The following is a 15,916-nucleotide window of genomic DNA, read 5'->3' on the forward strand; positions in this document are numbered from 1 at the left end:
CACGATTTGAAGGCGAGCGTAAGGCTGTTCAGGCACGCTAAAAAAAAAACACACACACACACAGAATAGCCTTGTTCAATATCGTATCATCATATGCGTGCGGAGAGTTCCCCTTCATGGGAGGTGGGTGGGGGTAGGAAGGAAAGGTTCATCAAAGCGTTTCCGCTCCCTATTATGTCAATGTATAGGGATGACTTTTCATCCCCACCGCCCGCCCCGAGTCTCAGAGCCCCACTCCCTATTACTTCAATTTATGGCGTTGCCTTTGCGGCACCCTCTAAGGTAACTATGTGGGAAAGTCGCCCTTCTCCTGCCCCCCACCACTCCGTACAATAAGCTCAGCGTCTACACTGGACTATGATAAAGTTATACTCGATCACTCACGGGATCATAAAGGGCAGTGGCGAGCTTTGGGCTAAGTGGAGCTTCTAGTTCACTGTAGTGCAGCTACGTGCAGTGATGTCACCTCAGTATGCCGACGGTGCCTACCGCTGTTTACAAAAATGGAATAGGCCTGTCTTCGCGCCACTAGGACGGAGTTGACCTGAGTTTCCGTTTGACAATGCATTTTCTGGGGTATTTTTAAAGTCACAAAAAAGAAAAAAAACACAAAAAGCTAGGGACCTCTATTTGCTGGTGCCTTGAAACTCGTGGTCAGTCGTTTCTTTTGATCTATTATCACACTTGTATTAAGACAGATATGAAATTTGCAGAGCTTACAAAGTGATCCGAAAGAAACACGCGAATTCATCATTATGTTTCGCGCGCTTTTCAGCAGCTTAGATTTTCATTTTCATTAATTAGCTTTCTTCTTATAAGCGAAATAGAGGTTGATGTGCGTTTTACTAAATGCATCCAGCATTTTTTTTCTTTCATTTGAATTCCTGCTCCGCATACACTCCATTTTCTTTCTTTTTTGTTTTGTTTTATTTCAATATTTAACAGCACAATTTGAATATTTTGCAATGAATTATTTTTTATTTTGAATTCTACTAATTTAACACAGATAAATAATTCAATAGGTTAAATTATTTCAGCAAATAGGTCGAGAAGAGCCAGTAGTAGCCCAGCCATACACTAATCCACTTCCCCCTGTGTGCGATTTCAGACGTCGCAGGCACTGCGCTGTGCTTCCTAACATCGTTGCTGCTGTCTGACGCGACCTACCTACCCTTTCTGCGTACGTCGCGAGCCTCCCTGGACGTCTGGGCAGCCGTCTGACGCGTCTTATCGCTTACGCTGCGGCATCTCCCCCGGGCAGCCGACCAATGGACGTGCGACTCGGACGATGACGACTCTGTACGCGCCGATAAGCGCCCTTATCTCGCCTTGAAAAAACGCTTTTGACGGCCGGCGCACCTTCATGCGCCAGTCTGGCACCGAGGAGCGCAGCGAAAGCAAGTCAATGGCGGACTTCGTCATCAGCGTAAGCTTATCGGATTCATTTTTATAGCTGTCTCTTGCGGCGCGATATTAGTTTTTGATCGGCGGATGCGTTCTCCTCTTAACTGACTTCCTTATCTGCATGCCATCGCACTGATTGTACTACTACGTTAGGCGAGTTGCGTAACAAACATCGGCGCTTGACCTCCGAGCAATGCGGCGATCGTGAGCGCTGTGCATGTGTGCGCGCGTCGTCTGCTACAATTTGCCTATAAGTCGTCTGCTCTAAATTGGCTACCAATTTTGGTTCGTGTTGCACCGTTCGACAGGTTCCTTTACTATGCATTCCGCATATCGTAGCTGAAACGCGCACCAATCATTCTACATTGTACTATCACTTCGCGATAGTTTTTAACATTCGCCTAGTTTCGCTACCAGCCGTAATTCACATCTCTACCAGCACCGTTACGCCGAGGATGACTGCGATAATGCCGAGGAACTGATCACGGCATCTGTAGGCTGTTTGAACGCACAATGTTGCACTGTAGGCCCCTCAAGCGATGGGGACCCTCTTAATTGACAACGCATGCCGAAGGTGACAGCACGTTGGCGAGGGTATATGTCAGGCACCTGAAGGCGTCCCCGGATTGAGACGCCATGTCGAGTGACATTCCTTGACGATTTGTCCGTGACTTGAACCTTCTCTGTTCTCCTAGTTATATGTCTTGTCCAAATCACAAGTCACCGTATCACAGCGGACGTCTTCATTGCAGTCACCGCTCGTCAAGTCATTCCTCGCCGGCTCGCTCAGTGGAACATGTTCCACGCTGCTCTTTCAGCCATTGGACTTGCTCAAGACCAGGCTACAGCAACCACACATTCATGGGTATGTACATACAGGAATGCAACAACCGGGCCAATCGATAGCTTTTAATTTATTTTGTGTGTGTATTAATCTTTGACAACAAGGATTTTTGCAGATATCGTCAGGGGACACATACTAATAACCCCTGTTTGTCACATGTACAAACTGTTGCCTGTGAGGTGGGGTGCTGTGTTTATTCAAGCGATCGTATTCGTGATGATTGGTCATTAAGCTCTTGCATCATCTTCATTACGCTTTCCGAGTTTTTTTTTTGTATGATTATGCCCTCACACAACTTGGTCACAGCAGTTGCTTGGCCTTGAACCATTGCATGAAAGTGAACGCCTTAACGTAGAGTATCATAGATGTTTCGGAAACTGCTTACAAACTGCTTGCAGTTCATTGGACAAGCGCTTGCCTTCAAAGAAAAAGCACAAAATATGGTGGTTACAATAGCTACAGATGAGATCATTGAATCAAATCCTGGTGTTTTCACCTTCCTACTTCTGTGTATCATCAGATCTTTTAGGTGTACTTGGATTATGGACATATTCCCAGGTGTAATGTGATTCGGTTCCACACCACAATAGTTCATCGACGTACATGCTAAGGGATCGGTGGGCCCATCGTTCCGAGGCAAGGACCTTTGAGTAAAGTGCATCGTGTCACGTCATAGGAACATTGGTGTGCAAACACTGATATAGGGATAAGAGCATGCAGTAAAATCAAATGATTGATGCTTAACCAAACTATATTGATGATATTAATGGCTATAGTATTTACAGTCACTGTATTGACAGTTTTAACACATTTCTTGGAATGCAGTTGAACCCCTTTATGAGAGACACGCACTTGGCAGCGATTCCTTTCCTGCGTAAGAGGTGTGTCTTATATGCATTACCTTATAAACCCCCTGTTTCAGTACAGCTGCAGTAGTGTCTCTTATAACCTAATGTCTCTTACATCAGTGTCTCTTGTAAAAGTGTTTGACTGTATTTCAGTAGGCTCGCAAAAGTATGTTGTGCTGTCTTTCATGAAAGCCTCATCAAGCTTTAATGAGCTCACTTTTTTTTTTCTTGCATGCAGGGAAACCTCAAGGGTGGGTATGCTGAAACACGTTGCCTACGTCGTCAAAAACGAAAGAGTCTTCGGTCTGTGGAAAGGCACTGTTCCTGTAAGTGAGTAAAAAGTTATTTGGTCTCTAAAAGTCTGTTGGTGCTCAAGTTTAAGTTAACAGCCATAAAAAAAAAATCATCATTGTGCAGTGTAGGAATTGAATTTAGTCTTAACCTTTCATCGCGGTATATTTGCAAATTTTGTGTTTTTGTGTGAAAACAAAGTTTTCCATTTTCAGTCCATTGTTCGCTGCGTTCCTGGAGTCGGACTGTACTTCTGCACCCTTCATTTTCTCAAGACAAGCCTGCAGTAAGCTATTGAAATTTTTTTTATTGATTTACTCATTTATATAACTTCACATTGCAAATACTTTATAAGCAGTAACAATAATTGCTGTATTGAAATGCATAAAAGCTCACTGTATATACGAAAATATAACGCGAGCTTTTTTTTTTTCCGGATTTGCGCTATCTAAAGTCTGCCTTTGCGTTACAGTAGTGGTCGCATTACAATAGAGTAAATACGGTAGCATCCTCAATAAAATTAGCTCCTTGCAATGCAAATGATTTACAAATTTTGTCAGTAAGCTAACACGTGCTCCTTTAACTAAATACTGTCAGGAGATGTTAATTTTCAAAAGAATGTTATCAAGACGTTACTAGCTACAATGGTCTGGGGGTTATGGTGTTCGACGACCGCCACGGCCGGGACCGTGGCGGCTGAATTTTTGATCGAGGCGAGAATGCTTGAATTTAAGAGTACTTAAAAGAACCTCAGGCAGTCGAAATTTCTGCGAGTCCTCTGTTATGGCACCTCCCATAATCGTATCGTCGTTTTGGGGCGTTCAGCCCCGACATATATCTTTATTATCTGTGCATGTTGAGGCCGAAGAGTCTGCTTTGCAATCAAAGTTATTTGATTTTTTATGAATAAGCTCTACACAGTTGTAAGATGTGTTTCTTGACGAAAGGTACACAATGTAAAAAAAAAAAAGAATTAGTTTGACTTGACTGGAAACTTGCATATCGTATGCACTTTGGCTACGTCTCCTGCATTTTATTTTTTATAACATTGGTAAACAGCAAAAATATTGTTGATAAATTTATAAATTCTTGTTTATTATAAAAATTCACATTCTTTCGAGGCCCTTTGTGTGCAACTGCGAATCTCAAGGAACGTCAAAAATGAAAATATGTCGAAACAGTGTTGCTTTGAAACTCGTAATGTGCATTTTCACCTTAAACCTGCACTGCGAGTTCGAACATTATTTGTATTGTCTTTAATATATTGAGGGAGAAAATAGCAGGGGGCATTTTAATTAATTTATTTTATTTTTAAATAGTGCAGCGCTCACTTTGATTTTTAAGAGTGGATACACAGTTTCCTGAATTTACATTCTGGCAAACAAAAAAAAATGGTTCACAATAATGGTTCGCATAGTCTCAATGACAATGCGTCGTTATTGTGGGTTCATTCTGTTTTAGTTTTTTTTCTTTCGTGGTCTTTTACATCATTCATATATTTCAAGAGGCTGTATAATTGCTTTCTAAGTATGCAGCCTTTGAAATAGCTGGTATTCTTCTGTCTTATCTTTATGTAGAGTGCTCTCACGCAGTGTTCACGTTTTGAAAGTTTACAAAACATTCTGGCTGATTGGCAGTTTACAATTTATTTTGTTGCATCATAATCTTTAAGAAACCTAGTAAGAGTAATGTCTGAGTGGACATGGTGCTAAAACAGTAGTCCTAGATGAAATTTTTAAACATATCTGTGTATTCGGTCTGGCTTCATTACTTCATGACAGAAAATATCGCATGAATTGAGAACAACTGACAGAACTTTTTTTCTCCTCTTCTTGGGGAATATAATAAAAATCGGCTCTTAATGTGTTAAAGTGTCATTGTAAGAAACACAAACGTTCGCTATCATTAACTTAGCCCTTTCATCACTCACTCTGGCTCGGTGTTTGTGACATCTTACATTGTTTCTTACCTCACCAAGGTCGTCCGTCTCTTGTAAATGAAAAAAATGTGCAAGTCACCTCTCGCGAGCTGTTTTCCCAACTGCGTTTGGCATGTTGTCTCGCGACGTATGCCGGCTATCAGTTTCGTGTGTGCTGAATGACGCGTTATCTGCGGTCGCTCTGCCTCCGCGGAGATAAGCAATGGTCTTGGGAGGCATGCTTATTTAAGAGATTGCTGTAGTCTCGGCAGGCGCGCTTTCAGATAGTTTGTCTCGAATCTACGCAGTTTGATGTTTGATGAATAACAATATAGTTATTGCTGGGGTTTTACATCCCAAAACCAAGAGAGCATTTTGAGGGAGTGGGCCTCTGGCATTCCGTTTCCATCGAAAACACAGTCGCAATGGCGGGGATTCGGTCCTGCGACTTTCGGGCCAGAGGTGAAGCACCATAACATCAAAACCACCGTGGCAGTGTTGTTTCGAGGGGTGAATGTTATTAAGGAACCGGTTCGTAATAACAGACCCATATGATTTTATTTGCTTTACCGCAGCGATGAGTCTCGAGGTATGAGCATGAATGCATTAATTAGTGAAATGCTGTAGTTCATAGTTTAGCTAAATGTAGATTACATTCGCCACTGCTTAGGAAGCAGGTTATTGCTCCCGGCGCTGAATGCGAGATCGAGGTTTTGATGTCTAGCCCCGGAAGCTGTGTTTTAATGGGTTGTTGAAAAAGAAGATGCCATTCAATATGGCAAGGCAGCCATTATTTTTTTCATGCTTATTACCTATTTCTTCAGTGGCTGGTCAAGAACTCTAGGGGAGTATTGCTCGGAAAACGTTTTTTTGTTTTCTTTTCAAACCTTGTGATCCTTGCTTTATTAGTTGCAGCTGCCGTGGCAAACACACCTTGGTGTTATCACTCGCCTGTTCACCTTCATTCGGCTAATTAACTTACAAGCAAAAGGTTGTATTTTAATCCTGCTATCATAGAGGCAGTTTGTCGGATATATTGTTACGGAGCTCGCAAACACACGGAAGAGAGAAATGAGCGTATTTCCTATATTTACATGCCAAAGTGACGCTTCAGAGCTGCCAGTCTCTCGCGCGGCGAGTCCACTTCTTTTTCATCGAACTGTTGTCCACGACGGTAGAGCCATGCCCACTGCCTCGTAATATCACCCCCGGCGAACAAAGCGCCGTCACGGCGCCCCTAAGTCAATCAGGACTGGCAGTATAGTAGGGCTTTAGGCGCGACACATGAACAACATCAGTAGATGGTGTAGCAGAGGATGAGTGCGGTTGAACGGGAGTGATGAGGTAGTCGACGTCGGTGACCTTGCGGAGAACTTTGTAGGGTCCTGTGTATCGTGGGAGGAGCTTCTCGCACAAACCTTCACGTCGATACGGCGTCCAGAGTAGGACAAGAGAGTCATCAGGGTAGTCAACGTCGCGGCGCGAGTCATCGTAGCGGACTTTTTGTGCGGCCTGAGAAGCACTGAGCCGAGTGTGCGCGATTTGGCGAGCGACGCGGGCTCGAGAAGCAGCGTCCTGCGCATAGACCGTTGGTTGGATAGTAGCAGAAGGAAGGAGTGTGTCGAATGGCAACGCAGGGTTGCAGCCGTACAAAAGAAAGAATGGAGAGTAGCCGGCGGTGTCATGTCTTGACGAATTATATGCAAATGTAACGTAGGGGAGCATTGCGTCCCAGTCACGGTGGTCAGCAGAGACGTACATAGACAACATGTCTGTAAGAGTTCGGTTGAGACGCTCCGTGAGACCGTTAGTCTGGGGATGGTAGGCAGTAGTAAGGTGATGTTCGGTAGAGCAGCTCCGGAGGATTTCGTCGATAACTTTTGCGAGGAAGCAGCGGCCCCGATCCGTCAAAAGCTGGCGCGGAGCTCCATGCCGCAGAATGACGTCATTTAGGAGAAAGTCTGCGACGTCTGTAGCGCAGCTAGTTGGCAATGCACGAGTTATCGCGTATCTGGTCGCATAGTCGGTTGCGACAGCGATCCACTTGTTGCCTGACACGGACGTCGGGAAAGGTCCGAGCAAGTCGAGGCCGATGCGGAAGAATGGTTCCGGGGGAATGTCGATAGGTTGGAGCAGGCCAGCCGGACGGAGAGCAGGACGTTTCCGACGCTGGCAGCGCTCGCAAGCAGCGACATAACGGCGCACAAATTTATACATGCCAGGCCAAAAGAACCGTTGCCGCACGCGGTGATAGGTGCGTGAAAAACCCAGGTGTCCCGCCGTCGGTGCGTCATGCAGATGTTGAAGAATAGTGGCACGCATGTGTTGGGGAATAACTAACAAATATTCCGGGCCATCAGACTTCATGTTGCGACGATACAGAATGTCGTTGCGAAGGACATATTGACGGAGAGAAGGGTCGGAATGTCCTGAAGATACTCGCTGAATGACCTTCTTGAGGGTTGCGTCCCGGCGCTGCTCTGTGCCGATGTCGTGCAAATCAGATATGGCGAGCACACAAGAATCGCCTTCATGGACAGCGAGGCTAGTAGGGTCCACCGGATAACGCGAGAGACAATCAGCATCTTGGTGCAACCTGCCCGACTTATAAATTACGTCGAAGTTATACTCCTGGAGACGTAGAGCCCAGCGACCTAGGCGGCCAGTTGGGTCCTTGAGCGACGACAGCCAACACAGAGCGTGGTGGTCCGTAATAACTGAAAACTCGCGGCCATACAAGTAGGGGCGAAATTTCGCTACAGCCCAGACCAACGCAAGACACTCGCGCTCTGTTATCGAATAGTTTCGCTCAGATGTGGAGAGAAGGCGGCTGGCATACGCAATAACACGCGTTTGGCCTCCCTGGTGTTGAGCGAGGACGGCGCCGATTCCGTGAGCACTGGCGTCTGTGCGTACTTCAGTCGTCGCAGACGGGTCAAAGTGAGCCAGTATTGGTGGTGAAATGAGCAGGTCGATCAGCGTGGAAAACGCAGCTGCTTGGTCTTGGCCCCACGAGAAGGGCACGTTCTTTTTGAGAAGATCAGTTAGTGGTCGTGCAATTGTAGCGAAATCGCGTATAAAGCGGCGGAAGTACGAGCATAAGCCCACAAAACTCCGAACATCTTTGGTTGAAGAAGGCAGAGGGAAATTCTTGACAGCGCTAATCTTGTCAGGGTCAGGTCGGACGCCAGCAGCACTTACAAGATGACCAAGGATCGTGATTTGTTGTCGGCCGAAATTGCACTTTTTCGAGTTCAGCTGGAGTCCTGCTCGACGAAAAACGGCTAAAATGGTCGACAAACGAGTTAAGTGAGTTTCAAATGTTGGGGAAAAAACAATCACATCGTCGAGGTAGCAAAGACAGATGGACCATTTATAACCACGAAGAAGAGAGTCCATCATGCGTTCGAACGTTGCCGGGGCGTTGCACAGCCCAAAAGGCATAACCTTGAACTGATAAAGGCCGTCCGGTGTGATGAAGGCAGTCTTTTCTCGGTCTAAGTCGTCGACAGAAATTTGCCAGTAGCCCGAACGCAGATCAATAGATGAGAAGTATCGCGCGCCATGAAGGCAATCAAGGGCGTCGTCGATTCGTGGCAGCGGATATACGTCTTTGCGGGTTATCTTGTTCAAGGCACGGTAGTCAACGCAAAATCTCCAGCTGCCATCCTTCTTTTTCACTAAAACAACAGGTGACGCCCATGGACTTGAAGAGGCCTCTATGACTCCTTTGGAGAGCATTTTCTCGACTTCTCGTTGTATGACCTGGCGTTCGGACTGGGAAACACGATACGGTCGCCGTCTAACAGGATTAGCATCGCCGGTATGTATTTGATGACGCACGAAGGACGTTTGACCTAAAGGGCGGTCATCGAAGTCGAAAATATCTCGGTAGGTAGTCAGAACGTGGTGAAGTTGCGCCAACTGACAGGGCAGAAGATCAGGGGCGATCATCATCGTGATTTCGTCGCTAGGTGCGTTTGCTCGGCTGGCTGCAGTATGGGACGAACAGTCTTCAGGGTCCAATGCCACGATGCTACATGCATCAAGTGGGGAAACGTGGGCTAACGAAATGCCTTGCGGGAGAACTTGGGTCGAACTACTGAAGTTAAGGAGCGGAAGCTGAACGTAGTTGTCCACAATAGTCACGATTGTATGCGGCACAGCAACACTTCGAGCCAAGAGCACATCCACCAATGGAGACACTATGTAGTCACCGTCAGGAAGAGCTGGTGATATCGTTAAGGCAACACACGTGGTGGCTTGCGGTGACAGCCGAACATAATCAACAGCGCACAAGCGGTGTGACGGTGAGGACGGCACAGGTCCAAGTCGAGGCAGTTCAAGTTGAAGAACGCCGGTTGCACAGTCGATGAGAGCAGCATGGGTGGACAAGAAATCTAAACCAAGAATTAGGTCATTTGGGCACTGCTCAATAACTGCAAAGAGAACAGATGTGGGGTGATCGGCGATAGTGATGCGTGCTGTGCACATTCCTGTGATGGCAAGACTTCTTCCGTCGGCGACACGAATAACGCCAGGGGCAGCCGGTGTGAGCACTTTCTTCAGGCGGCGACGAAGTCGGGCACTCATCACAGAAATATGCGCCCCAGTGTCAACAAGTGCAGAAACAGTCAGGCCGTCAACGTCGACGTCGATCAAATTTCGTCGTGTCGGCAGTACAAGGAGAGGATTTGAGGTCGGTACCGAGGATGCAGCTTCACCTCCAAGAGCTGCACCGCTTAGTTTCCCTGGTGAGAATTGAGCGGGGAGGTCGGGCGTCGTCGTAGAGGAGAAGGGGACGACGGGCGACGTCCTGGCGGCGAACGAGACTGGTGACGTCGAGGCGACGGTGAGCGGCTGTGCTGCGTATCAGGGGCATCGCAGGCGTAGGAATCGACGGGCAGAGGCCGGCGGTAGTTGTCGGCGATCGGCTCAGGAGGTTGGAAACGACGGTAGCTATCGGTGCGGCGAGCAGTGTTATACTGGTTTCGGGACGAAGACCAATGGTTGTGGCAATACCGTGCGACGTGACCTATGCGGCGGCAGTTAAAGCAGATCGGCCGATCATCCGCAGTTCTCCATTCGGCCGGATTGCGAGAGCGTGGATAAGACCTTTCTTGGGGTGGTGACCTGGGGCGAGGCGGCGACCTTGAACGGAAGCCAATTGGTCGAGACTGAGCAACGGCGCAGACATCGAAGCCCAAATTGCTCAGTTCTTCCCGCACAATCGACTGTACCAAGCAAACCTGAGGTACTTGCAAATCGACGTGGCCGTTGGCGGGAAGAGTAGGTGTAATTGCTTCGATTTCCCGCCGGACAATTCGCGTAATTTCAGACGCTGGTGAAGACTGCCGATGGGGGGACAGTCCATCTTCGCAGGAGGACGTCGCTGCGGTGTTCGGCAGTCGAGTAAATGATCTTGAAATCCGCCTGCTTTTGGCCAGTTCAAAACGCCGGCATTCCTCAATAATTTCGTCGACGGTCGCACAGTTCCGGCACATTAGCAGGTTGAACGCGTCGTCCGCTATGCCCTTGAGGACGTGGCCAACCTTGTCAGACTCCGACATGTCGTTGTCAACTTTACGACATAGAGCCAGCACGTCCTGTATATATGAGATATACGGCTCTGTGGACGTCTGAGCACGTATAGACAACTCCTTCTTTGCAGCCGCCTTTCGACCGATGGGCTTCCCAAATAAGTCGCGAAGCTTTTCCTTGAAGGTGTCCCAACTGCCGATCTCCTCCTCATGGTTCTCGTACCAGACTTTGGCCGTGCCTTTCAGGTAAAACAGCACATTGGCCAGCATAAGAGTCGGATCATACCGGTTGAGAGCACTGGTGCGTTCGTAGTCGGCTATCCAGTCGTCGACATCAACTTGGTCCGTACCGCAGAACGTTCCAGGATGCTTCGGATGCGTCAGCACGTACGTGGGTGGGGGTGGGGCCAGTGGAGGCGTTGCCGTGGATGGTGCGGGCGTCGCCGAGGCCGATGGAGAGGTGGCCGTGGGATCAGTCCCGTGTTCCATCACGGAAACTCCGATTTGACGACCACTGCGGAGCTCCGTTGTATGGCGCTTCGTTACCCAGCACTCCCACCAATTTGTTACGGAGCTCGCAAACACACGGAAGAGAGAAATGAGCGTATTTCCTATATTTACATGCCAAAGTGACGCTTCAGAGCTGCCAGTCTCTCGCGCGGCGAGTCCACTTCTTTTTCATCGAACTGTTGTCCACGACGGTAGAGCCATGCCCACTGCCTCGTAATAATATGATGCAAGGAATTCTTGTGCAGTCAGGTTTAGTTGCATCTTAAAGACAGACCCAAGTAATAAAAATTAATCAGGAATCGGCACACCCCGGTATGTCTTGTCATCATATTGTGTTATTTCCAGAAACTGATGCAATGCAATTTTTATTGTGCAATTTAAGTGTAGTGTCATCTAGAAAAAAAGCTTTCTCTGAAGCATATTTTTTTCCTACCTTAATGTATAGTTCTTGCTGTAAGGAACATCTGCAAGAACATAAGGCTTTGCCTTTTGTGCCAACATGCTGTTTATTAGGCAGTCTTTTCTTACGCTGTTCATTTCTGTTGTAGCTGCTATCTGTACAAAAATACATCTGCCTGTAAACAGACCTTCCCCGCATCGCGTTGTAATCGCGAACTATCTCTCGTGCACGCGGCGGTCACGCGGCTTTTCTGGGCATTCCTTTAGCTCGTCAGCTTGACAAAGCCGCATTGTTTTCGCGGGTATTAAGAGTTATCTCCTCTGGTAGCTTTCGGTCCTGCTGCTTGTTATTGCACTTTTGAGAAACTACAACTTCTTTTTCTTTGACTTCGTATGGGAGCTCTTTTTTATGTTTATTGCGAAAATTGCGCTCAGTGTTTTTTTTATCTCTTCGAGGGCGCACATATCTTTGTTTTGCCTTCCGTAAAGTCCCTCATTATATCTTACGTTTGTGGATCCTCTTGTAGGGGCTTTTTGTAAATAATAAATAAATGAGTAAATAAATAAATATAATATATATATATACTAGTGAGCAAGGGATGTCAATGTTACTGCGAATAACATATACTTGTACTCTCCCCAACGTGTGTATTTTGTGTAACTGTTGAAGAGAACGGCGATAAGAACGTTTTGCCGATTCCGGCTAGTGGGGCTGTGGGTGGGTTTTTCGGAGACGACAACGAAGCAGGCGTCTCACTGTTAGCTGATCCCGAACACACTCTTTCGCTGCTGCAAGTTGCTGTCATCTTTTGCTCGCATTACGCCGCGACAGTATACTGTTTATTTTGCACGTCCGGCTAACTTTTCCTGCGTAATACTTTTATTTATATCGAATAATCACTCTGAGAAATATGTGCGAAAGCAAAACCTGCGGATATAGGTAGTTGGATTGAAGTAACAGCGCATAGCAGCTTCGAAATGCCCTGTGAAAAAGTTCTGGTGCAATCGTTAGTGTGCGTTAGAACTTTAAAAGCAACTCTGTTTTCTGCGTTCAGGCAATGTTGCTTCATCGGATGCTTTTACAGTGAAGTTTAGTATGGCTTCTCGGTACAGTGTAGCATACAAAGTTTGCATTGAGATTCGGCTTCATAGCAATACCGATATAATTGAGCACTATTTTTTTTTTTTTTCTGTTCAAGCTTCAAAACTAATATCAGTGTTGCTTTGAAACCTTATATGGGGGGGGGGGGTAAGGGAGGGGGCAGAAATTTATTGGAAATTGCATTCTTATTTTGTTTCTTTTTTTTGTGAATCTATCTTCGGGAAACATATCTAAGTTAATTTCATATATATTTTCAGTGTTAACTGCATCAAAGGAGAGGATAATCATCTGTGAAGCTGTGCATGTGGGAAAAATTCGCATGCAACTTGCAATTTTTACAATTTTTGTTGCGTATACCGTGATCTGGCATTGTAACGAAAAGTTAGAATAATAGTTTCATCATGTGCCACCAACCTGATCCAGTGATGGGCACACTTGAAAAGCCGATTCTGTAGCTCAACGAGAATGGCCTGCGGATTTGCGTTCTGGCTTAGTTTCGGCGACGGCTGGAATAACGGGTTGCCACGACTTCGCAGCCTCGACAACCCGAGCTCAAGCGAAGCCATGTTCCTCGGTGCCAGCGCTCGGGCCATATCCGGTGTCGTGCTGCTGCCAGTCACGGTTATCAAGACCAGATTTGAGGTAATCTTTGATTTCTTTTTCTTTTCTTGTTGTTGTTCACTTTGGATTGCAACTTCGTTTTAACGCTATGGAAAAATTGCTGCTTCATGTTCAGCACTCAACATAAATGTGTGTGTGTGTGTGTGTGTGTGTGTGTGTGTGTGTGTGTGTGTGTGTGTGTGTGTGTGTGTATATATATATATATATATATATATATATATATATATATATATATATATATATATATATATATATATATATATATATATATATATATATATATATATACATATACACAGTATAAAAAGAGGTCGACAAACGTGCGAAAAAACACTAGTTTTACTAACGTTTCGGCAGGTGGGCCTGCCTTCGTCGGAGTGAAGGATATATATATATATATATATATATATATATATATATATATATATATATATATATATATATATATATATATCATTGCACTGGTGTTTTGGCAACAGCGTGTCTTGCATAGAGCAGGTAGCTTACGCATTGTGTTTGGTCAATGTTGTCTCTCAGGGAGAGGGCACAAGAAGAGGTGTGTGAAAGCTTTAGGAGATACCCCTCCCGCCCCCCTTCCCCGACCCATTCTGCCTCCATCTGTGTAAGGCAGGAAACAAGGAATCAGCATTCAACTTACAAAGGAATTTGCAAACTTTGCATCCTCCCATTAGAGCACCTAGCGTAATGGAAACACAAGACAGGCATGTTGACCAGGACAGCATCTGGTTGACCACCCTGCCTTGGAGAAAGGGAAAATGTGAAAGATAAGAGAGATGGGCCTAGGAAGCGAATGTGGGGTAGATTCGGTGACCTATGTGGGAGCGTGCTGCTTTAGTTAAAAATGCTCACACAGGACCATTATTCTCGCAGAGAACAAAAGAGCCTTCACTAACCTGTGAGCCTAAACACAATTGTGATTGTGTTCTAGTAGCAGTCGCAGAAGGTAGACAATTACCCAATCATTACAACCGTTTAGAAAACATGTAGCTTTCTAATGAAATTTTGGAAGAGTGGTCAAGTAAATGGTCTTTGTTTTCTTTCGTACGGCTGACCTCACATGCTGCACTCTCGGTCAATTTGGGTAGCTTAGTGTGATTCTTTGCACGTTAGTGCAAAGCTCTGTCCGTGCTCTCTGAAATGGTTGGCATGCCGTACTCTGCGGCGTAATGTGACGCCTTTGACAGTCATGTGGGTATACTCTACTTTTACACAGCCGACAACGGGAAACAAATCAAAGTTTTAAAGCACTTGGTGCCTCTTATCGATCGTGTTCTTTGTCTACACAAGTCGAACCGGCAGTTCTCGGAGCCGGCAAGGTACAGTAATCTTCTGCTGACGATGCAGCACCGATAAGAACGTGGTTGCGCGAAGCTGGTTTGAGCCTCCCGCTATCTCGGCGAGCAAACTCTGCACAACTGACGAAGCTGGTACGACTGCGTGTTCTTTCCTTTCTTTTATTTTAACCGGTCTGTCACACGCCTATCGCGGCAGTCGCGCGATCTTCCCGTCTCTTGCCATCAATGACAGCATTCATTCGCGTCTCCCTTCCCCTTACGCCTCTGCTACTTCTCATATGGTTGCGAGTCCACTTTGTCAGTTTGCCACAAACAATGTAATACGGTTAGGAAAAATAGATAGCTGGATACTGTCTATCCTCTTTGCAGTAGCTGAGCTTTGCATAATGGAGGAAGCTGCCCTTCACCGAGCTGACTTGTTCTCGCATGGTTTAACTGCTCTTCAAAGCTGCACATCAAAGCCTGTTACGCTGTACTGTGACGAATCAAATAAAGCAATCAATCAATTTATTAAACTTTGAAGAGGCCATTAAATGAGCCTGACGCCTAGTTGATGCCTAAAGACAACGCTTTCTAAAGAAGCTTCATGCTTGCTTTGCCGGTTTATGCTTGATGAGGTACAGGCAATAAGTAAGTCCTTGCTGTTATCAACTAATTCTTATTTGTATTTTTATAATCATTAGGCAAAGGACACGATGTAAGCTTGACAGTGTCCGACGTGTCGCTTGTCCTGTAACACTAGATGTGTTCTGATGCGCACTCGTACAGTGTGTGAGACTGAAGACGTGGCATGCTTTGTTGTTTTATATTTCATTTGGTTAGTGAATCGTTATGAATGGCTGAAATAGAGGAATCCATGAAATTTAAGCAATTTTGTGCTGAGGTTTTAGAGGCTGCATTGAAAGCAAGTCAGAACGGTAGGGTTATATTGCACTCATGCATCCTCCTCAAGAGGGAAGTATATAACATTTGCATCTCGCCAGTACTTAACTACGGAGCAGAAACCTGGAGGCTTACAAAGAGGGTTCAGCTTAAATTGAAGACGACGCAGCGAGCGATGGAAACGAAAATGATAGGTGTAACCTTAAGGGACAAGAAGAAAGCAGAGTGGGTCAGGGAACAA

At 45.9% G+C, this 15,916-nt stretch overlaps 1 protein-coding gene across 2 annotated transcripts in view; it reads left to right on the forward strand.

The window, feature by feature from the left end:
* The first annotated feature begins 1,087 nt into the window (after positions 1-1,087).
* The window catches only part of LOC119180422 (mitochondrial glycine transporter), a 29,911-nt gene continuing 15,082 nt past the window's right edge, over positions 1,088-15,916 (forward strand). The window contains exons 1-5 of one of the 2 annotated variants that reach the window (XM_037431620.2): positions 1,088-1,426; positions 2,157-2,269; positions 3,335-3,422; positions 3,603-3,673; positions 13,393-13,498. In XM_037431620.2, coding sequence (XP_037287517.2) covers positions 1,364-1,426; positions 2,157-2,269; positions 3,335-3,422; positions 3,603-3,673; positions 13,393-13,498 — 441 coding nt within the window. In that variant the 5' untranslated portion in view covers positions 1,088-1,363. The remainder of the gene's footprint in view (positions 1,427-2,156; positions 2,270-3,334; positions 3,423-3,602; positions 3,674-13,392; positions 13,499-15,916) is intronic. The other variant, XM_037431619.2, reaches the window with a different exon arrangement.

This window comes from Rhipicephalus microplus, chromosome 7 (genome assembly GCF_043290135.1).
Source record: "Rhipicephalus microplus isolate Deutch F79 chromosome 7, USDA_Rmic, whole genome shotgun sequence".
NCBI lineage: Eukaryota > Metazoa > Arthropoda > Arachnida > Ixodida > Ixodidae > Rhipicephalus > Rhipicephalus microplus.